Genomic DNA, 25,356 nt, shown 5'->3' with positions numbered 1-25,356 from the left:
AGTGTACTACATCGCAGACCTTTGACCAAAACTGCCATATACCCGGCGGTAAGGGTCACAAAGAAGAAGAAGAAGAAGTATTTCATGATATTGCCAAAATTTAAATCGTTTATTTATTTATCTCTACAACTTGAAAACATTCCGATTGATTTTAACACCCTTCGAAAATTTTAATTGCTTATTCTAGTAAAAAAAAAAACAACTTCAAGGCACCTAGTAGGACGGTAATAAACATTTTTAGGGGACGTTATTTCACTTTTGACTCTCAACAAATATTTCATATTATGTAAAAATAGTAGAAAAATAAAATCGCCTTGGAAGAGGAAAAACGGAAGACGAGAATGAGAAGTGTCTTTGGGGTTGAGATTATGAATTCTGCTTCTCCATTGGCTGCATTTCAAAAAGGTTGCTTGAGTCTGCTTGGGTTAGTGACGTCTAAGAAGTTTTGTAAAGAAGAAATTAATATTTAAAAAGTTTTTTCGCAGTTTTGTTACAATAGATATAATATATATTACAGCAAGAATGTCTGCAATGACATCGGTAAGTATTTTATTGTGGTTGTGGTGTATTATGAACACAGAACTCACGTACCTCGATGGGCTTTTTATCTCTAGAAAGTACGTATACAACGGATAGATTGGAAGTGAAGGTACAAAGTAGTAATAGATGGAAATAAATTGCCTTTATGTAAACGAAAATTGTAGTTAACTATAAATAAATAATAATGGCGTGGAGCGTTGAATGTTCAAACTAGAGAGAAATGCATGTGATGCTAGGTGCTGAGAATCGTTAGGATAGATTCATGTGTGAGAAATCTAGTAGAACATCAAAAATAGGCAGCAAAATTTTATTTCTCACATTAATAGTGAAGTTTATGTAATGAGGGTACCAGGCCACATTAGTAGACATTGCTAATCGCCTAAATGCATTCACATACTGTGATTTTGCCTGCTTTCTCTGCACATATTTGTTGACCGTTTTGGCATTGGCTTAAGTTCCTATCTGAAGAGACAGTGGAAATGTGGCATATTTTTAAAACCACGTGTGTATGAGTTTTTAGTGCAAGAACGTTCCGGCTACACATCTATGATAATTTTTTCTGTGCAACGGAATTATGGTTATTCTGGCTGGAATTCAAACACATGGCCATTGAAACCAAATTGATGGAGATACCTGTGCTTCGGCGTTCTATTTTGCAGATTTTTTTTTTTAGCTACCGACATAATACGTGTTTATAAAAACTTTGGTATACCAAAACTTGATTATTTTCGGAACGACTGAAGATGACCGGACCCCTCTCCGATTTTCTTCATATTTGGCATACTCACTAATTAAGGCCTCCTAATCACAAATCTGAAGTTAAAAGGGTAACAGTTTGTTATATCGGAGACACATTTCATTTTTACAGAAGAAACTACTTGCGGAGAGTTTCTCTAAGGTTTCCAACATTCATTGTGGAATTATTTCACCGGGAAATCATGTATTTTTCAAGAGAAATATCTCGCCGACTCACAAGTGCCATTGGTTTTGCTACGTGAACCGGATGCTGCATACGTTTGATGACGTAACACCGTATCAGTGTTTCAAATCCCCCCCACTTTTTTTAAACTGTGATTGCCTAACCTAACCTAACCTCACCGGAAATGGTTCGTGAGGCTATCCATCAGCAACTCGTGCATAATGTACAATTTGCACACGTGACGAACACGATGGTAGGTATTTTTCGGTGAAGAAGGTGGAAACACTGCGTACCTACAACGCTAGTCAACCTGTGCCCGCCATATTGTGTTAGAGAAGCAAAGAAAGGAATAACAAAAACTATTCTTTATGTGAAAAATTGTGTTTGTTTTCATGTAAAAAGCATAATGGCACCTTGAACTATGTTCTGCAATACACAATTGTTAAGTACGAACCATGCAAAACTCAAAATATCCGATTTTAGTGTGTCTCCGATATAACGAACTGTTACCGTTAAAAGTTGTCAGAAACGTCTAGAAATTGCAAAATAAGTGAAAATAAGGTGTTAGTTTTCGGAATGGAAACAGTCTATTTTCGCGAAATTTATTGTTTCACAAAAAAAAAAAGGTGAAGTGCTCCCCTGTGCATAGCACCACACCATGAAGGCGTATAGGGGGTGTGGGGGTAATGCCCCACACTTCCTTGATCCGGTCGTGAGTGGGGGTGATGTGATCGGCATCACGCCCCTCACCACCTTCACCCCCCAGGGTTTCCCCCAGGTACCCATGTTATTCGGCGCTGGGTTGGCGCCGGGGCCGCTTCCTTCGTTAGAAAAGGTCCTGGATTTGAACCGGCCGGGGATCGAACCCGGGACCTTTAGCATGGTAGTCAGACGCGTTACCGACTGAGCCACCGCGGCCACCTTTATTGTTTCACAAGCAAATATATATATTCCTGATACTACCACGACACAAAATTTTAACTATGTTTGCCTAACCTAACCGAAACTAACGTAACCACACGTCAATGGTTTTGCAATTTCTAGACGTTTCCGACAAATTTTAACTTCAGATTTGTCATTAGCAGGCGTCAATTCGTAAGTATGCCAAATATGAAGAAAATCTGAGAGGGGTCCGGTCATCTTCAGTCATACCTTATTTTCATACATATTTAGTTGTTTGTTGCATGTAGACACATATTATTAAATTTCATGCTTACACACCAAGTTCTGATATCATTATTCACATACATTTTTTTACGTGCATTGAACAGGCAGGCTCAGTTACATTTTGTAGTGAAAGAATTTTCCGTTCAGCTTCTATATGCTTATTTCAGTAGGTTAGGTGGATTCTAATCAACGCTCAAAGTGGGAAGATACCATCTTAATCGAGGAATTTCCACTTCAAACTTTATTTTAATTATCCTCCTGCATGCTTACAGTGTTAATATTTGTATGATTTCAGTAGGTTTGATTGTCTGGGTATCTCCATACTTTCGTTCCTCTCCTGCATGCAAATTTCAAGCAAACTTTTGGACACAACGCAAAATTTGTGTTCCTCATCCTCCTGTACACTTGCAAAATTATTACACTGACTCTTCTTACTGCAAATAATTTGTGTCTAATATATTGGCATCCAGGGTAGAAGTGTAAGGCACTTGAATGTATACTAATGTTAGTAGCTAGTATTTTTTTTTTTCTCTATTTGAAGATAAACTAAACCTAACATTGTTGTGTTTGGTGATGCATGATTTTGATGGTTGAAAGAAACTTGGTAACAATATCTGAAAGTAATATAATAGTAGTGGGTAAGAATTAGTAGTGGTTTGTCCGTATCAGCTACTGATTTGTCAGTTTACATATATTTAAAGGACACCAATATTTTTATACTTGGTTCATGATTACCTTTCACAGAGATTTATGAATAGCAAAGTAAAAAGTCATGTGCACTTTGTCTTAAATGCATTTTGAAAGATGTTATGTCTGAAAATGTTAAACTCAAGTTAAAATCAACCAAAACATTTTTTTGCAGCTGAGAAGAGTATATATTTATGTGGGTGTAAAACATACTATCTGTATTCTATTTTTTTTAAATATTTTATTTTTGCATTACTATCTTTTTTTGGCTGAATCCTGTACTTAGAGAGCATATTGTGGTGATTTTGTTGCTATTGAAGTTACCTTATTTTCCAGATGTCAAATGTTGAAAACTTGTCACCTCAGATCATCAGGCGAGTTGTGAAAGAGATGAATGATCTTATAAATGAACCACCAGAGGGTATAAAAGTAAACATTAATGATGATGACATATCGGATATTCAGGCATACATAGAGGGACCAGGTATGTACTTCTAATGTGCATAGTACTGACATTTTTAGGTGAATGCTATAGCATGAGTTTTAAAAGAATTATTGAGGGATGTACTGTATGTTTTTTTTTTCCATGGTTGCTGGTCTAACATGATCATACGTTAGACCTGGATTTTACGTTTTTAAGGTAAAAAAAATGAAATGCTGGAAAAGATAAAATCTGGTAAAATTTTGTAACATTTTGGTCTATTGCAAAATAGGACATTGAATGTATGGCTCAAGTTCCTATCGTTTAATTCCGATTACTTACTGCTCGTTTTCTGGAGAATGATTTTCCCCTTCCATGTAGTCCTATATGATTCTTTGCTTGCGAACAGCCATTAGTTTGCTGCTGCTGCCGTCTACTAGAAAAGATAACCCTCAAGTTTCTACCACAAATAATTCAATGATTTCTTTTGTACATCTGTACATTTGGAAAGTCTGTGCGTGAAAGCTAAATATGTTTTTTTAATATGCACCTTTTTGTCAAATATACAATGTTTGTATTGCATGGTACTCCTAGTTTGTCATGCACTCACAAGGATAAAAAGAGGAAAAGAAAGAATGAAATATCAACAGTTATATTGGAGTTATGATGTGAATATAATAGTCTCATGGCATGGGACAACCTCAAGTGTCATGAACTGGGATAGCAGTTGACCTGGTCATACACTAAATATGTTCTGTTATTGCTGCTTTGATAATTTTCAGAGATTTAACCTAGTGAATGTATTTCTTACAGTGACTATTTTGCTATTATGCATTTTGGTTAAGTGCCCTGGTTAAAACAAACTAATAATTGTGTTGCATTTCTTGTTGCTTGACAGTTATGCACATGCATGTTACATTTTTAACATCCTATGCCGTAGTGATGTCATTCCCTTGTATACAAGGGGTTCAAAGGTTCGATACCCAGTGGTATCCCAATTTAAACTGTAAATCAAGTCCCCAATTAGTGTATCTGTGGATGAAGTGGACATAGGAAAAATGCCCCAAGGTTCAAGTGTTTAATTTGGAACTAACCATGATGCACACACATTTCTTACACACTTAAATTTCTATTTATGACTGTGTACACATACTTCAGAGTCTTAGTGACTAGTTTTTTTTTTTTTTAAGTACAAGTTTCCTTTCCATATACTCCTCCGTGATTCCTTGTTTGCGAAAAGCCATTTATTTACTGCCATCTTGCATTTGTACTGCTCCCATCTACTTCATGTGCATGGGCTGAGAAGGGGTTTTAAGTCTATAAATAATATTATTATTATTAGGTTAGGCAGATCAGGTTTAGGGCTTTTAGCATTAATATAACGTTCATAAAATGCTTCCATCACGTGATCACATAATATTTGGTGTGGAGTACAAAACCTGATTCAAGCCTCGAATTGAAATCTGCCAGAGTTAAATGTCAGAGACAACCATAAAACCAAGAACAGCTGTTCTCTGCAAAGTACATGTACTGCCATAAGCTAATTTTCAAATCATAAGGTCTCCACTAAATAATACTTAGTGAAGCTTTTAACTGTTAATTAGTTTCTCCAAATTTATAAACGGGGTTCCCAGGGACTTGTAAAACCTTAAAAGCCAGGGAATATTAAACACTGTTGTTATACCCTGTGATTTTTTTTTTCATATTTCTAAATCAGGATTTGATAAGATGCATTCAAATTTTAAAAAAATATGTTTTTTTAAAGTATGGTGTTTCTTGCATTAATTTAATATTTCAACCCCCCTCCCCAAAAAAAAGAATTTGTAAAGATAATTAAAATAAGTTATAAGTTCATGACAATTAATATCAAAATGACGGGAAAAATCATGAAATTTTTCAAGATTGAATATAACCATTTGGCTAAATCTTCACTTTTTTCCAATTAGAGGGTATTAATTACTGTTTGCAACTTGCGCAGGTTCCAAATTTTGTTGGAAGGTAGTTATGAGAATTTTGTTGGAAGGTAGTTATGATAGCATTTGTGTATTTCAGCTGGGACACCATACGCTGGAGGAGTTTTTAGGGTGAAATTAGCCCTTGGAAAGGACTTCCCTCAGTCTCCACCAAAGGCATTTTTCCTAACAAAAATATTCCATCCCAACGTTGCAAAGAATGGAGAAATTTGTGTAAATACATTAAAGAAGGACTGGAAACCTGACCTCGGAATTAAACACATACTTCTTGTAAGTACTTCCTCAAGAACAACTAATTTGTTTAGCATTTACCACTTATTGTAATCAGTCATTATACTATAGTCTTTTTTTTTCATTCATTGTTAAGGTTACTGCATGCATATTGCCTAAATATTGAATATGTACTTAATTTCCATTCCAGTCATACTGATTTGCATTAATTATTATAAAAGAAAAGTAAGACATACAGGTCATTGTAGGAACACGATAACTTCAAGCTAAGAGAAGTCTGTTTGTTTTGGGGGAGGGAGGCAAACCACACCAATGGTTCCAAATAAGGATGATACTCTGTGTTTGTTTTTCCTTCACCTTTTAAACTTTCCTTAGTTTCTTCATTATTTTACCATCTTTTCAAGCTGTGTGATCGATCATAGCTGTACAACAATTTTAACGTACTTCCAGTGTAGACTAATGTTATTGTTCAATATACACATATTAGTTGACCAGTAAGTTTGAGTATTTTCACCAGTGTCTGTTATAACTATAAGAACCTTGTAATTTAGTACAAAATTCTGTCATTTTATTATTTTTATGGATATAAACATGTAATGCATATGACCTAGTTTTGTAAAGTAAATGTCTAAACACACTGTTTCTTTTTCAAAGTAAAACCCATTCCATTTACACGGGTACATTAATTATGGACATTAATGAACCATTCATGTTCTTAAAGAAACATTTGTAATTATGGTAAATTTTCAATCAATACTTGTTTGATATCGGCAAGAATTCATATTGACACTTATTCTTAGTGGAACATGACATTAATTCATCAACATTAAAATGGTTGCTTTATTTTGACCAAGGTGGATTGGTTTAAATCAAGTGATTTAAAAAAATATCATTGATTTAAATCACTTTAAATAAATAATCTATAGAATAATGTACATAAGGATTTAGTAGATATCAAAATCACTTTTTGTGAATGTACATTAATTAATCATTTATTAGGCTCGAAGAGAGGAAACAAAATATATGTACTAATGGTGTGAAGCTCATACGAAAGAAATGTAATATGTAAACTGTAAACACTTACATTTCTCTTGATTTAAACTTAATCCTTTTTATTGGCAAAAGTAGCAAACATTTTGTGTAGAAAAATATACAAAATACTAATCATATTAAACTGTAAATAAACATAGCAGCTGACATTTTGCAAACTATGAAGAAAAATATTGCCAAAATTCAGCTGCAAAGGCTACAAGAATATTTTAACTTACAAAATGATATAGTACATCCAGAATGTTTTATTTTCACTGGAATAAAAGTTGCTAAAATTATTATAATTTCATTAACACACTCAACAAACATTTCCATAGGAGGTTCATATATACAGTATCAGATCAAATATTTTTACAGGGCCCTTTACTAGAAAAGGCCTTTCTATAAAAAACATGTGTCCACTGTATGGTGCCAAGAACCATACAAGCAATATTAAGCGTGGTTTTTAAAGAAATAAAAAAATCAGTGATTTTTAGCCACCCTGGTTTTGACCCTTGATGTGCATTTGATTAATTTTTTTGCTTCAACTCCTAAATGTGATATATATTGGATGCTAGTGTGATAGATTGCTGCGCTACAGTCACGGACACTTCTGAGTTGTAATGATCCCATTGAAAGTCAGTGATGTTATTACAACCCAGAAGTGTCCCTGACTGTACATAACTCTACCTTTGATAAAAATAGTGTAACATATTGACAGTGATTTCCAAGTAGAGGGAAGTGTGGGTGAAGTTCTCTTCTGTATCATCTGTTGTGTGAAAATTTAGTTAATTTTAACCTGACCTTTTTCTCACCCGCAGACAGTAAAGTGCTTGCTAATAGTACCAAATCCGGAATCAGCTTTAAATGAAGAGGCTGGGAAGTTATTGTTAGATCATTACGAAGGCTATTCGCAAAGAGCTAAGATGATGACTGAAATACATGCCCAGGTAAGGTTCTCTTCAGCAGTAGCTTTTCTTGTTGAAGCTCACACAAGTTTCCGTAGTTCTTATGAAAGTATTCATCACGTTACAAAAAAAGTTGAATAAGTGCTTTGTTTCTTCTCAAATGCATCATTGCGTTGTGCTGTAACACTTTAAACTGTAAGTCCAGTCCTGATTAGCCTATCTGTGCATAAAGTGGACTTTAAAGCAAACTGAACCGTTCAACCACAGAAAGATTTGTGACTGAAGATGGGGAAAGGATATGTGTGGGTCAGATTCATCCAAATACTTACTTTTTGACATCGCGCTGTGATGCCAAGGGTCCCAGGTTCGAATCCCGCTCAGGCTTGGTTGTTTGTGAATGTCCATTCATCAATTTTCATAATTTCATCACTCATCCCCATCTTCGCAAATTAGCCAAGAGGCACAAAATGCGAAGTAAAATAAACTAAATCAAACAAACAAATCGAACTTACTTTTTTGTCAGGAAAACTTGTAATATTGCTACTTCTTTCAGCTCATTTTTAATTTCACATTATTGAATATAATCTCATTATATTATGTGTACACAACAATTTGTTGAGAGCAAGAATTTTTTCTCTCTTGCGTAACTAATTACATGAGTTGAGGAATTTGGAAAGATTTTATACCAGAGTTTAACTTTTACTGGATGGGAACTTGACAAGAACTTACCACACACGTGCTTTTTAAACTTGCTGCAATGTACAACAACATCAATAATAATAAAAAATGTAGCAAGAGAACTAACTGTCATAGAGAGATGAAATCATTTTTTTCCCCCCGGAATCGCAGGAGACTTAGTGGAGGTGACATTTGTACATTATAGCTCACAATAATGAATGATAAAAATCCAAATTTTACACAAAGAATGAAAAGTTGCATCTAAAATAGGATAATCCTTTTTGGGGTGTCGCCTCTTTATGGAGAAAATTTTCGGACTATCAAGTCTAGCATCAGCCCTATGGATGCTGCATGGACAAATTTGGAGGTAACGATGACTAAAGACTAATCTTTGAGTACGTAATGTCCATCCATCCCCAATTTTAACAAAAAATTGAAAACTTGCAACATTTTAGAAAAATTTTAAATATTGGACATTTTCCCAGACCCCTAATTTTTGCATGCTGTGAATAAGGTTTTTTTTGTTTTCATTATTATGTGTAAAAGTAAAACATAGCAAAAATTTCTAGTTGAAGAGTAATTAGCTAGCTAGCTCCTTTACAAGTTGTATCTCATAATTAGAGGCACATATTTGTGGTAAATAAAAAAGCAAAATTTCGGTACAAAAACAGTCAATTTCGGGTTCAAAAGCGGTAAATAAAATTAAATTTTGCTTTTATAGCGGTGAAAAAGCAGCATATAAAATGACCTTTTGGTTTTAAAAATGTAAATATAATTCCAAATTTGATTTAAAACCTGCACTTAACCAGAATATTAAGTTTATTCCTGTATAAAGGGGTCCATTTTGCTTCTCAAATATTTACAGCAGAATTAATCAATTTACCGTTAATTGCATAACTCACAGGATAATTTTCACTTCAGAAAGTGTCGTGTTGGTATATAAATGGTAAATTTCGTGTTTAAGAGTATATTTCGCATTATTTCGTGACAATACAGAGTAGGAAAATGCACCTCACACCTTTCAGAAACATTAAAAATTAACATTACAATGTGTTATTTCGTGTTTTCGTCAAAAACGAAATATGCATGCTTCTACTCATAATGTTGGTAGGAAAAATCGACATTTTCAAATTGTTCGGTAATAATAGTAACAATAAGTACATAAAATTTAACTCTGTCAAATAAAAGGACAAAGTCCACTTTATGCACAAACAAGCTAATAAGGACTGGACCTACAGTTTAAAGTAATATCGGAACTGAAATGTACCTCCACTAGGAATCTAATGCAGGACTGTTTTATGATACGGGGACAGCTATTGACGGTACGTATGTAAGAGTATTAATAAGAACTTTTTTAGTGACAAAAATTCTTCAAACTGATCAGTGTTTCAATATTCTTCTCATACATCTTACTCAAGAACTAAGAATACAATGAAATCTATTGCCAGTTGATCAAATTTTAGCCACTAAAATAGCAAAGATGACTGGCTATATGGACCATTTGCAAAGATTTAATAATTTATCAACATAAGCTAACTAACTAACTCTCTAGCCTTCTTAAACCCAAAGGTTCATGGCTGCAGCAACACATGCCTTCCATCTTTCCCTATCTTGAGCAAGTTCTATATACTCTTTTCCATCCCTACCGATTTCCCTTAGGTCCATCTCAATGTTATCCCTCCATCTTCATCTTGGCCTTCCTACAGGTCTCTTACCATCAGGTTTCCCAATAAGAATCCTGTAAACTCCTCTTTCCTCTCCCATTCGTGCCACATGGCCTGCCCACCTAATTCTTCTTGATTTAATTATTCTAATAATATCTGGACATGAATACAAATTATGTAGTTCTAAATTATGTAATCTTCTCCACTCACCTGTCTCCTCATCCCTTTTAGGTCCAAAGATTTTCCTAAGGATCTTATTTTCAAATACTCTCAATTTATGTTCCTCTTTCAATGTAAGGGACCAAGTTTCACATCCATATAATACTACAGGCAAAATTACTCTTTTGTATATTTTAACTTTTAGTTTCTTAGATATTAAACGAGAAGACAAAAGTTTATGAAGAGAGAAGTAACATGCATTTCCTGAATTAAGCCTACTTTTTATTTCCTCTTTAATATAATTTTCATTTGTTAATATTACTCCTAAGTATTTGAATTTGGAAACTGGTTCAAACGAGTTGTTATCAATAATTAGATTTTGATTATTACCTAACACTTGGTTTCGGCCTGTAAGCATATATTTAGTTTTCTCTTTGTTAACTTCCAAACCTATCTCTTTAGCAGTTTTGAAAAATATTTTAGCATTATTCTTAATTGTAAGTCTACATCATCTGCATATGCTAACAACTGAGTCACACCATTTAATTTTAGTCCTTCTTTAGTTTCTTTTACCTTCCTAACAGCATATTCTAAGGCAAAATTAAAGAGCAATGGAGATAATGCATCTCCTTGTTTTAACCCATCATGAATTGTAAATTTGTCAGACATATTAATACCCACACGAATTTTACTTTCTGTTTCACTGGTGCATATTTTTATCATACTAACAAGCTTCTTAGGTATTCCAAACTCTACTAATATATTATATAATTTATCTCTTTTGACTGAATCATATGCTTTTTTGAAATCAATGAATAGCTGATGGACATTTTGATTATATTCCCACTTTTTTTCAAGTTTGTGTCTGATGTGAAAAATTTGATCTGTAGTTGATCTGTTACGTTTAAATCCACATTGATAATCAATTTATCAACATAAGCACAATTTATATTTGGTTCTTTCTCTGTAGTAAGGAGTTAGGTGGCTTGATGTGTATATATGCTACAAGTATACTACTAGTAATTTTTTAGAACTTCTTTTTAGTGACTAAAATTCTTCAAACTGATCAGTGTTTCAATATTCTTCTCATACATCTTACTCAAGAACTAAGAATACAATGAAATCTATTGCCAGTTGATCAAATTTTAGCCACTAAAATAGCAAAGATGACTGGCTATATGGACCATTTGCAAAGATTTATGCATTTATCAACATAAGCACAATTTATATTTGGTTCTTTCTCTGTAGTAAGGAGTTAGGATGGCTTGATGTGTATATATGCTACAAGTATACTCCTAGTAATTCAAAGCTACCTCAGTATTGTGGTACAAATTTCATGGCCACCAAAAATAAATCATTGCTTTGTATGATGATTATGTGAGAATTTCAGTGTGTTAAAACTTGTGACAAAAATATAAATATTTCTGACTTTCAAATATTAAGAAATCCATGTGTGTGATAATATATACTGTATTATAGTTGCTGCAAAATGGTATATTTAGCCTTGAGCCTTGAGGTATAGTAGCTACCCAAGTACTATTGTTGTTTCAAATATGATTATTCTTTTGTACATTGTTTCGTTTACTATTAATTTACACAATGCCTGTGGCTACGCACAATCCTTACATTGATTTCTGTAAATGTTTCTAGTTTTTCTGGAAACACAATTTTTACATTAGCTTTGTACATTTTTCTATCTGCAGCCATCTAAAGTTCCGAAGGGTGGCATAGAGATGGGAGCGTCTGCGGAAGGCCCCATGGCGAAGAAACACGCAGGAGACAAAAAGGTGGCTGCTGACAAGAAGAAGATTCTGAAAGATAAGAAAAGAACATTGAAGAGGTTATGAAGTGAATGAAAGGGACACATATTGTGAGGAGCTTTTAGAAATCTTAATTTTTTTTTACTTGTAAATAATATAAACTACTTACTTTGCATGGCTACTCTCGCGTACCATTGTGCACTTGTAGTGAGTGTTGGTGTTGTTAGGGGGAAAAACTGAAGATAAACGTGTGCTAGCCTATAATGGTTGTCATTGTAGGCGCTGTGTGATCCGGAAACAAATGGTAAGAATCTATTGTATAAAGTGTAAAATTTCAATTGCATGCATTTCAGCTACACATTACCATACCGTTAAAGACTGCTAGTGTCGAAAGATTTTAAAAATTTTGTGAAAATTCTACACAACTTTGGAAACAATGTGAAAGAGAGCTGAGAATAAAAGAATAAAGTGGAATTTATCTTAGGAGAATTCCTGTGTAACAATGTCACCATTTTTAAGGATGTGTTTTGTGTCTTATTCTACTGATAACATACTTTTTGCTTTACGCAAACCCCTTGTTCATGGAAGGAAAGACAGAACTACAGGATTAAATCTTTCAATTTGTTAAGTATATTTAAGATCATATCAAACTGACTGAAACTCCAAAATCTACTTCTTTGTTGTCCCAGAAAGCATGTGTTCCTTGTCAAGATCTATTCTAGAAAGATTAGTTCAGTACAATCTTAAAAGCATTATGTTACACTCAAATGCATAGTGCTATAGTGAGCCTCAAGATATTGATTGAAAGATTTATCAGCTAATGTTTGTCTTTCTTTGTTTTTAGATTTTTTTAAAACGACTATTACCACTACACTGTTTTGTAGAGTTTTATGTTGTAAATGTTGTATGTGTTATCTATTTATATGAATTTTGTTTTGGGTGATCTCATTAGATAAGTGACAGGTGCAGTGAAGTTTCCATTGAAGTGAACAGAATAGATAATTTATGAGAAACATGATTGTAATTTAAGAACCCAACCATTTTTCAGTATTGATGACACTTTCCTTTCCTTCACTTACCCATCTAAAAATAGAAAGGTGGAAAGAAAATACTGAATAAAGTAGAACAGTATGCATGCTCGATCTAGTCTAAGGATTACCTAGCTCAAGACCAGACAACACTGACAAGAACACATTACAGATTCAAGGAAACTCAACGGGTATCTCCCAACCGTGACTAAGCGAGCCATCCACAGACAAAGACTAGACTCAGCAGGGCTAGGATTTTTATGACCAAAAAATCACCAAAATATGCTCTTATGACCTAAAATTTTACAAAATATGCCATTATAACTGGACTGTTTCAAACATCAATATCAAACTGGAGATATTTTCACATACATACTATTTTTAGTAGAGCTGAGCCGATACCATGACTGATACTTGTATAATTCCAGTATAAAATAACAAAGGCTAGTTCATCACTAGGCACGTATATAGAAATATATTTGGGGAGCTAGTCTGAGCCAAGTGTCTCAGAAATATGATAATTGAAGTGGTTCTATTTAATACGTTAATATCATTATTTGTAATATGAAAATTAATTAGTACTTAATTTCTCTGATGCGTATGGAGTATTGTTTTAAATAACAACACAGACTAAGAAACGGAGGAAAGACAACGTTAATACTACTTTGTTCTTTCTATCATGACTAAAAATATTGTTATTACATAAATAGTAAAAAGACGCTATAAAATCAGAGATAAAACAGCAAATATTCATCATCTAGTTACGTGTATTAAGACCGCTAAAATTTGTGTTGCAAGGAAATTTATGTCAAAGAAGAAAAAAATGAATAACAAAAAGAATGATGGTACGTCCATTTGATGAAAAGTAAAGTTCCTGATAAATATTTTATGTATCTACATTATTGTAAGTAGTGGTGTACATAAATCTTTAGAGGGGCCTCTCAGATGGTGTCGCCGTTGCCTTGTAATCAATAGATCTCGGGTTTGATACTCATTGGAGGCACATAGTGGTTCGTGTTCCACTTTAAAATGTAGGTCCAGTCCCGATTAGCTTATCTTTCTGAGTACTGTCATTCAAAGCTGTATGTTCCCAATCTAATCTCGTCGGAAATGATTGATTTACTTTACTTTATTTTGGTTTGCTTTTTGTGCTACTTTTGGCTAATTTGCGAAGATTGGGATGAGTGATAATGTGATGAAATTGATGAATGGACACTCCCAAACATCCATACCCAGGCCGGGATTTGAACCCTGGCATCGTAGCATGATTTGCTAACCACTCTGCCAAAGGGGCCGGCTTTCGGCGGAAATAAATATCAATCATTGGCCGATACCGGCAGTCACACGAAAGACAGAATTGAAGAGGATAAGTATAAATTGCTGATTCCCCTTCGTGCTTGAATGTAGATAAAACAAAGCTAATTTCACACTGACCTTCATCTCTCTTTTCCAAGAACTCCGAAACTACCTGACCCGGTATTAGTGCGGCAGGGGGTTAAAAACATCCACCTATCTTACCACCATGAGCTTCAAGCCACAATTTGCAATGAATGGTTTATTTCCCACAGCGTTAACTAAGCAGTTACATGCCTTCATAGTCACGTTTGGGTTCAGCTTTCACTTACCCATGCCTATCATCTGCTTTCCAGGATGGTGGGGGTTTATTATCCACTATATGTAGGAAAATCTATGCAACTTCCTGTTCTGGTCTTCCAATATGTCGCAAGGAAGGGTCAACGAACTTTTAAAAGGACAAATGTGAAGAGCTGTTGTCTTTGCCCACTCTTCTAGCCACTGAAAATCTTTGGTATCGGTAAAAGAAAATGAACCGATACTCAGATCGGTATCGGCTCAGCCCTAATTTTTAGTTCACTTTATGGGCCCCGAGATTGAGATGCAATGCACAATGAATACTTTTTTCTAAATTTTCAAATAAAAATGAAAAAAGATTTGCTACAGTCATAAACTCGAGTAAACATGGGAGTAAGAACAAATCCACTTCGTAAATGACTGTATATTTCTTGAAAATGAAAAAATATGCTGAATATGACTGAAAATCCATGCAAATATGCCCTTAAAAAGCACCTTAACTTGATTAGTTTCTTCATAATATGAATTTCTATATGTTTGGGGAACACATCACCCTTACCAAAAAAATTATGCTAAGTCATGAAAATCCTGGCCCTAGTTATCAGAAAGAAAATTTCAACTTAGGACATATAATGAAACCCCATAGCAAATATTGCATACAAAACATAACCACGTGAGGTTACGTAGGCGGAATAAGGATACCCTCTAGAGAGGAGCATGGATCAACACAAGCAGCATACATGCAATGGTGAAATAGGTAGGTTGAAACTAGCTGAGCATGAATCGCACAGAATTCAGTGGAACAACGTAAAAGTACTACACAGAATCATCTTGGAAAGAGGAAGATCAAAGCAGCAGCCTTCATAGCAACGGGCGAGAACCTACAAGTCATACCTGTATAGAAAATGAAATATTAGCATAAGTGGAGCAAGAAGTAGTAGAGAATTCCTGGGGATGTTGTGGAGCACTTGGTTAGTGTGCCAGATTTGTAGTAAAATGATACATCTGCTGTAGGTTCAATCCTGGCCGGTAAAAAGGAATTTCTTCGTGCGCTCGAAACATAATGTTAAAATGAGTAGTTTAAAGCACTAGACAATGCCCTTAACATTACATCGTGCTAAGGACCTCTTTGCAAGAAATGATTCTTCTATACACTCATAATTTGAGAAATGTCCTGACCATATTTAGAGCACTGCCATCTTTATTCGAGGGACCTTGGGTTCAATTTCTGGTGGAGGCATGCAGCACAGTGGTGGCGATTCCAATGTAAACAGTGTCCAGCCCTGATTACCCCTTCTGAACAAAAGAGGAGCTTTTTTCCCCCTTGAATGAATATATGCAGGGTTCAAAGCACAAGTGGTGGTCTGGTTGGTAGGGTGTCTGATTGCCATGCGGGAGAGACCCCCCCCCCTGAGTTTGATTTCCAGGTTGGGTGATCTAAGGTCTGAATTTTTTTCCAGTCTTGTCCCCGCATAAAGCTGCTCTGGGGCTGGGGCTCGCCCACCCTCAATTAAATTGGTACCTGGGGGTAAATATTGCTGGAGCATGGTGCTGATCACATCACCTTCAAAACGGCCGACATTGATAGTGTGTGTGGGGCCCTACCCCCAAATCCCCCTATATATGCCTCGTGACATGGTGCATAGAATATGTATGTAACATTGTGAGGAGAATGTTGGTACTTACATTGATGATAACTGAGAAGGTATCTTGTAGTCAATGGATCCTGTGTTTGATATATGTTGGATGTGCATAGTCCTTCGGATCCCAGTTTAAACTAGGTCCAGTCCTAGTTAGCATATCTGTGCATAAAGTGGACTTGCCAATGGTGATGTCAAATTATGGAGTAGCATTTGTGTCCTGATCATTTTTACCAATGTTTATGGACCTACAGTTTTTAATACACCAGAAACTTTCCTGGTAAGTGTATAATTTTAGTAACAATTCGTACAGTAAATATATAAAAAGTTTTAAGCAGAAGAAAAATACCATTAACTTTCAATGAAACATCAATTGTTACTTCTAATTTAAAATCTTGTTGGCTGTAAACGATATATTTGGTCAAATCAGGGCTACCAAATAAATTTATAGCAACAAGTATGTATGAAACAGGTAGGTTGGAGATTCTCAACTCCTCATTAAAAAAATAAAAGGAGCAAAAGTTCACCAAAAAGCAAAAGAAAATGGAATTATTCTTTAGCAGCTAACCTTTAAGAAATTTATGGAATGATAGAAATTAGTGTTTTATTCTTTTAAATCAATACTTGATGTACCATATAATTGTAGAGTTGAAATGTGCATCTTTGCATGTGGTTGCCGAGAGTAAAGAAGAAGAAAGCATGACTTCAAAAATCATGTTAAGTGATTGGAATAATTTGATGCAACTAAATTCTGTGTGTTGCACGTTTGTTATTAAATTCTGATTTTCCACCACTAACTCATTATATGCATAAGGACCATATTTTCAGAAATGAAAAATTTTGCAAATTGTTTTCCTGCTCTACCTCCCATTCCAAACATGCATACACATACATAATACAATTTATATACATATATGTATAGTTACCTTCCTAGGATCATGCGAAGTCAAATCGAAAATAGTCAATAACTTGGGGGGGGGATACAGTGGACCTTTTTAAAAATTTGAATTACAGAATTTTATTCCTCTTGAAACCATCTTAAATGATGTGATGTTTCTATTAATTCAAATTTGGATAATTCAAACATTTTTGATGTCCCCTTGGAGTTCGAATTAGAGAGAGTCCACTGTATTACATAAGGAGAACAATGTATCCAACTTCAGAATATATTTCTGAAAAACCTCTTCCAGCATCAGCTCTATGCAAGCTGGCTTCACTAAATTTGTAGAAACAACGAAAGTCGACTCTCCAATACAGTCTCCTTATTTTGAAAAAGACCAGGAACAATGCAAGCAATTTAAAATATTTAAAAAATCATAATTTCCAGGATATTTTTGAAATTGGGCACTGGAACTAATTTCTGCAATGAAGGGAAAGTTTTGTGTGCATTAGGGTGGATTTATAAACAAATAATTTTGTATATTATGTTGCCTTTTTTTTGCTTTGAAAAGATGACTAAACATTCCATGTTGATATCTCGATTTAAGGCTTGCCGTAATGTATTTGAAGTGTTGTGGTACATAACCCTGCCACTTTCTCTCTCTCTCTCTTTCTCCCGGAAAAAAGGAAGATAGAGAGAAAGAAGGAAAGAAAGGTAAAAGAGAGAGATAAGTGATTTGCAGATGATTACTCCAACTGCGAGCATGGATGCAGTTTTCACTTGGATGATGATGTGCAGAACGAAGTAAGGGTTGGGCTCTGACAACAGATTCCCCAAGTTCTATTAGACAAGCATCAAGATCCTTGTGAAGCACTACAGAGTTCAGTTTCAACCTAGATGTGGCAGTGACACTTGCACAAGTGCAGAATATGGCGGTAGTCGATCTCGAGTTGAGAGAAAGACGAGTGCGGAGCTGCAGTGTCACAGAATGCAACAGAGGTGGCATGCAGCATGCAATCAGAGGAGAAAGATTTGCCACAGTTGTTCAGAACATGATACAAATTTTCTTTTGTATGTAATCGTGATACAAAACTACACATGTTAAGAAGATGTCGATAGCTGATGTTTGCAGTGTTCCATAATAAAAATAGAACAGCGGTTCCTTCAGTGAATGTTTTCAGTTGCTACTGGTTGGTTATGGATAACAAAGAGGAAATGTTACAGACTTGACCAGAAAGTAACATTTATGGGGGAAGTGGATGCTAATCCACATAAAACTTGAGAATCTAACTTTTAGATTCATTAGTTTACCACTTTATCGCAAGAATAACCTGTATTACGTATATCTTGTTCCTCAAAATAGATACAATTACAGTATTTTAATAATGATGGTATCTAAATCAGATTTGTAAGTAATTCTCAGTTATATGTATTATTTTCTCTTCACCTTGACAAACATATATCTCAAGTTCAACTGTATGTCTACAAGTAATCCAGAACAGCGTTATTTTATGGAGTGTGATCCAACCAAGGACTCCAAGGATAGGAACTGCACCATTGAAGTATTGCTCAGGAACCAGGGTAAGGAGTAAAACAACCATGTGCCAGCCCAAGTGATTTACAAATCACCCACCTTCAAAATCACAAAAGAAATTAACTATAAATTTGAAATTTCGAAGTACTGATTCCCTTATATTCCAACTTTCTCGACACACTAGAAATATTAATTAAACTCAAATTGAATTGTTTCCTAGTTTATCCAATATTTATATAATGTGCAATGAAACCCTTTAGTGGTATCTCGCCCCCTATTGACTTGCTAGAAAGGAGGTGGACTGTGGTGATTGTTCCTTTTGTATTTGATTGTTACTACCGAGGGGTAAGCTCTTAATCCCGAAAGTAGCTAAACCCAAATAGCAGTGCATCACCATTTGCCAATGCAATGGAAGAGAGCATTCCATTCAAGGATGTTGTACTGTACCATCGCAGTAGTAACAATGATATAAACAGTTTTTGTTCACCTTCAAAGAAGAATAAGGATGTCAGCCCTGTACCAGATTCCCCAAATGAAAAACACTGTTTGGAGTCATATCTTCAACAATGAAGTGGTCCATGCAACACTTGGTCAGTGATAATACAGACCGAATTAAAGAACTAAAATGGTGGTGGACAATTCGCTGTTGGGTGTACATCTGCATTGGCATCGAGGTTTATATACAAAGGTCAACTCTCTAAGGTTGTTCAGTGATGTCATTCTTGGTATTTTGTAACAACTCAAAATGATATCATTCTTGGTATTTTGTAACGACTTTCAAAAAACTGTAATTGTATAAGTATATTGTTTAATACAGAGCAAATATGTACATTTACTTCACAAATATTAAGGAGATTAAACACTTAGCACTCAAATGATAAAAAAAACAATTGACATGCTAAAATGTCTTTCTGGAACTAATCACACTGATACTAGTGGTGTGTGACATGGAAAAAAAATCTCATGATGAAATAAGGTAAGTACAAATGTAGCAATTTGTGATGGATTCATATTTGTACAATTATTGATATTTTTAAAAGATTATCCTTCACAAGTTAATCTTAAATAGTTTGTTTAAACTAAGGTGTGTTGCAAAATGATAAGAATGGTACCGCAGATAGCGAAATGGTGAAAACAAAAAGCAAACGGAAAATAAAAACGATGGCCACGGACACAGATAGACGTGTATATTATACGAAAGCAGTTACTGTTCGCGCAGACGGGTATATGTACGAGCAAGTACGAAAACATTGCACATGAGGTCGGCCGAGTGTTGCAAAATGATAAGAACGGAGCCAGGTAACGTCTTTCCCGTGACACCAGAGGCAGCGAATGAACACGTCTCAGCACGCACCAACGGCAGACAGTTGTTAACAGTGATTTGCCCAAGAAAGGTGGCTAGGAAGTCGTGCAGACAAGTGTAGTAGAATGGGCCTTGGAAAGAACGTGGCGTTGTCAGAACGTGAAAAAGGCCAGATATTGGCTTATAAAGAAGAGGGAGTGGCTGCGAATGTGATCGCACGTCGGCTTGGGCGGAGTGCGTGTGTGGTGAACAATTATCTGCAAATAAGGGAACAATATGGTATAAAGAAAACACCGGGAAGGCCGCGAAAATTAACGCCGCGGCAGGAACGTTCTGTTGTGAGGAAGTTGGCAGCTGGGAACACATCACTTGGACAGTTGTCTCGCGATCCGAATATGCGTGTACATACATCCACGCTCTGCAGGACTGTCAAACGGTGCAATCGTCTTCTCTATCGCAAAGCCAAGGTACAGCCGCGACTCACTGCACAACATAAAGATCGGCGAGTCGACTGGGCAAGGACTTACGTGACGTGGAAGGAGGAATGGCGGCGTGTCATCTTCAGCGACGAGAAAAAATTCAATTTAGATGGTCCAGATGGCTGGCGGTATTATTGGCACGATCTACGCAAAGAGGAACAGATCTTCTCCAAGCGACAGCAAGGAGGGCAGTCTCTAATGGTGTGGGGTGGCTTCGGATATCATGGCACCACCAACCTAGCATTTCCTACGGGTCGTCTGAATGCACCAGCATACCAAACCATACTGGAGGACAACTTATTTTCTTTTGCTGCACACATAGCTGACACCCCATGGGTGTTCCAACAAGACAACACCACAATACACACGGCTCAATCCACTGTAATGTGGTTTCTGGAGAAGAACGTCTTTGCAATGGCTTGGCCTGCTTATTCTCGAGACGTTAATCCTATGGAGAACCTTTGGGGTATTCTTTGCCGAGCTGTATACGCCAATGGTACCCAGTATGACAACATCCACGATCTACGACATGCTATTGTTGCTGCATGGAACGATCTCGACGTTATTCTGTTGCAAACACTCGTGGATAACATGTGTGATAGAGTTTTCCGTATTGTGCACCGACAAGGTTCCTTTATTGGCTAATAAGTGATAGTGTTCGTATCATTTTGCAACGGTCAGAGTGGCCTGTTTTGTCTTTTTTTCTAAACTGTACATATTGCCCTTGTTCTCACATGCCTGTTACTTTTCAGAACGATTTGTGTGCTCTTTCTGTAATAATATAACCATTGATTATATGTTCGTACTCTTATTTTCGTTACTTTGTACACTTTCCCACAGCGTTCTTATCATTTTGCAACGCACCTTATATAGAGGCATTTTTTCTCATAACTGAATGTTGGAAGTATTTTGATAATGGCATAATCTTTAAAAAAGATTTGGAACTTGTGAAATAACCCAAAGATGTATGGAAAGTGCCAAGTTTAATTTGAAGCAGGAACTTATCTGCATTATCAAGCAAGCATACAAATAATGCAATACCTCAAATTAAAGTTTTGAGGAATAACACATAAAGTGATATAAATATCTTCTACATTTTGGATGTGATTTAACCAAATGTGGAGTTTTGAAAATTGAAGGATGGAAGCCATCTTGTAGAAACCCTGGATGAAGAAATTGACATATTGAGTATACTCAAAATTAGTTCTGATGCATGCAAAAATATAAGAAAAAGACTTACTCTTCTTAAAGAGGGAATTTCAAAGAAACATTTTCTTTATTTAAATCACATTTATATGTTATAAATGGTCTTGTTAACCAATGCATAATTTGTTGATGTAACTTTTTTCTTTATCTGTGTTTTGCATAAAAATACTTAACTGTTTCAGCATAAAAGAAATTATATTCCTTAGCAAATTTAAGCTGGTATTTCCTTTTCAGCATATATCCGTAGCTTCCTGTGTTAACACATTAATTTGAATTCTGATTGGTTACTATTACACACCAGACAGGTATATATGTGAAAATGATGTGCCGGTCAGGACTTCAGATTTAACCAAGGACATTTACCAAGATGATTAGTGAGACAGATTAACAGAATTGGTTGATACTTACTCTCTGTCCCGCTATTCTCACTCTTTTTGTATTACATTAATAATAAAAGGAAAGATGCCCTGCAGATCATTCCTAGTCAAAAACCTCTGCTTAATTTTTAGCATGATGTACCATAAATGGTTCACCACAAAAGTAGCAAAAAAAAATCCCAGCTATTTATTTGGAAATGTACGTGGAAACTATGAGACAAAGTAAATTTCTCCTCTTTAAATTGCTTGAAAATTCCTCTACACCACACATTCTTTGCCTAATGTACACTCATGTCCACAAATTAATGGATTTTCGAGATCCACTAGAAAACATTGGGTCACTGCAATAATTTATGAAATAAAACTTGCTCTGGCAACACTTAAAACACGTGATAGTAATACTGATACAAGGTATAAAGAAAAAGTGGAAAATGACAGTGGGTAGCACTTACGTGGTGTGGTTTGTGTCTCTCCACCGGTGGCATACATATCGTGGTGGATGGTGCCAGAACCATTCAATACAGAGAGTGGTGACCCAGAATGGCAATACAAGTTGCATAACAGCTCCCCATACTGTGAATCAGGCTGTCCACATGTCCTGCAGTAACACATCCCTTTGCTGGCCAAGCATCCTTTATAGATCTCTCTCCAGGCTAAACCGAGACATCTTTGAAAACTACCCCACTGTTCCTGGGTCCAATCATGGTGGGCAATACACGATGTTCAACGAGTCTCACAGTGTCTGTGAGAGGGGAATCCACCTGACAGGTCAACTTGCATACAGAGCAACCTCTATATGGAATGGCTGAATTTAGTAAATACTGCTATCAAGAAATGGAGCACACATTTTTGCACTGGAAGTTATAAGATACTTGTTTTACACAGTAACAAATTACTTTTTGCTGTCGCTTTCATGGCCCATGCTATATTTAAGGGACAAGTAGATACAACCTTTCCGCTTCCCTACAGTTCCCATTTGCTCGTCCATACAGTTCCTCTATCACATACTCCATTGCACCGATTGCAGCTGTGACACTCCTGCTTTTACACTACTCACCTTGAGTTTGACGTTAAGTCTTCTCCAGGGCATGTGCGGTGGATTATTTCAACTTTTTTATGGTTCCCCCTCAGCGTTGTGCATGGTTGCTTGTAACTTTTGACTGAGGCATTTCCGAACCAGGGTTCCCTATCTCATTTTGCTGCGTTTGTTCCCTTCCATCATCCCTGCAAGTCTGTAACATGGTCACAGAAACACCCTGTATGTATACATTAGAGCCCAGTTGCAAATCAATAGGTATCTTGGGGTTAAAGGTGGCCAGAGTGTGGTACTGATGACAGTACCTCCAAAATGGCCAAGAAACATCGCTCCACCTTGAAAAATTCCAAGGGCCAGTGCTAGCCATGAGCACTGAAACAGAGCCCACCTAAAAATATTTTATCCAATATTGAGCCCACTCTAAGAAAAATTTGTGGCGATGTCACTGGGCAGCAGATACAACAAACAACATTCCATTACTGTGTACGCAGTGACGTCAGGAGGATACACAACATTCTCCTCCATGTGCTATAGTGAAACCACAGGGAAAAGAAATTGTGCAGAATCGCATTGCGCTCGCAGGTGTGGGGGGAGGTCAGTGGAGAAGAGCCTTCAGCGCCATCCATGTCAGTGTTGCCAGGCCTATTGATTTCTTGGGAGAATTTTTTAATAAACTGTTATGAAACCACCAAGAGCCTGCTCATCTTACTTTGGCATGGAGGGGAGATGTAGAGTGGAACTCCACTCAGCCATGAAAAGTGCTGCTTGAACTGAAAACGCTACTCAATTGTAAAACAAAAGGTAGTGCTCCCCTGTGCTTAGCACCACGCCATGAAGGCGTATAGGAGGTGTGGGGTTAATGCCCCACACTTTCTTGATCCGGCCGTGAGTGGGGGTGATGTGATCAGCATCACACCCCTGACCACCTTTACCCCCCCCCCCAGGTGCCCATGTTATTTGATGCTGGGTGGGCGCTGGGGCCGCATCCAACTGTGGTAGGACATTTCATTATTATTTTATTACTATTTTTAGATGGTTGAATTTTTTTGTCATTTTACATTGCTTTTGTGCCTCTATGGGTAAGTATGACAATAAGGATGAATGAGGAACTGATGAAATGGCATATGAGATGGCGCCAACACAATGACACGTCCATCCATTACTAGCTAGAACGTCTGACTTCATAGCATGGGGAATAGTATTTTACATGTGTTCTTTTTATCAGAAGGGTAGGACACACCACAGCGTAAGTATTATTACCTTCAATTATTGGACACAACCCATGTTCACCCCTAACTCTATCTGTGCACTGAACACCAGCAGAAGGCAAATTGATTTCTTAGCATTAGACTGTGTACGATTTCTTGTCATAAATATTATTTGCGAAAATACAGGCATTACAAATGACAGACCGTGTGTGTCGGTGCTGAGAAAGGGCAAACTTTAGGATGTTTTGCTCCCACCCTCTTCAATTTTACCACAGGAAGATGCGGAAGAGACGTTGGTCGGGTCCCTCAGATGGTTTACTTTCTTTTGTTTGAAACATGCCCACTCCTGAAATGGAGATGTTATTTCGAGGACAAAAGGCTAAATTTCCAGAAATAGAAGGGAAGCTGCATGACTGTTTGTGAAAAATGACAATTTGGATTTGCAGTTTCTTCAGAAATGTGTCAATTGAAGGCTCTTTCACTGGCAAAAGAACTTCAGGAGTTCATGGTTTTAAACAAACCAGGTTTTTTAGAGATACAATCGGAGTTTATGAAGAACCACCACCTTAGCTTAGCGACTTCCTGATGCATTTGAAGATAAAATCCTGTTTCCAACGTCATGTGATAAATTTGAGGAAAAAATATTCACATCTTCTGTCAGAAATCAGTAATGCGGATCATACCCCAGTTTATTTTGAAATGCCATCCGACTCTACTGTTAATAAAAAGGGTGAAAAAAGTGTTCTTGTGCAAACTGGTGGCTATGAAAAACAACAATGCACAGTGATGTGTGTTGCAGCAGATGGAAGAAAACTTCTGCCATATATTGTGCTAACTCTCTAGCCTTCTTAAACCCGAAGGTTCATGGCTGCGGCAACACAGGCCTTCCATCTGTCCCTATCTTGAGCAAGATCTATATACTCTTTTCCATCCCTACAG

At 36.3% G+C, this 25,356-nt stretch overlaps 1 protein-coding gene across 1 annotated transcript; it reads left to right on the top strand.

The window, feature by feature from the left end:
• The first annotated feature begins 366 nt into the window (after window positions 1-366).
• LOC145998607 (ubiquitin-conjugating enzyme E2 S) lies at window positions 367-12,614 on the top strand. The gene is made up of 5 exons (XM_083135059.1): window positions 367-540; window positions 3,650-3,797; window positions 5,787-5,977; window positions 7,789-7,917; window positions 12,080-12,614. The coding sequence occupies exons 1-5, from the start codon at window positions 523-525 to the stop codon at window positions 12,221-12,223; spliced, it is 630 nt and encodes a 209-aa protein (XP_082991185.1). The 5' UTR covers window positions 367-522; the 3' UTR covers window positions 12,224-12,614.
• The last annotated feature ends 12,742 nt before the right edge of the window (window positions 12,615-25,356 follow it).

This window comes from Lepisma saccharinum, chromosome 14 (assembly GCF_977018435.1).
Source record: "Lepisma saccharinum chromosome 14, izLepSacc3.1, whole genome shotgun sequence".
NCBI lineage: Eukaryota > Metazoa > Arthropoda > Insecta > Zygentoma > Lepismatidae > Lepisma > Lepisma saccharinum.
The sequence above is the reverse complement of the archived record's forward strand: the minus strand, read 5'-3'. Positions and strand labels throughout refer to the sequence as shown.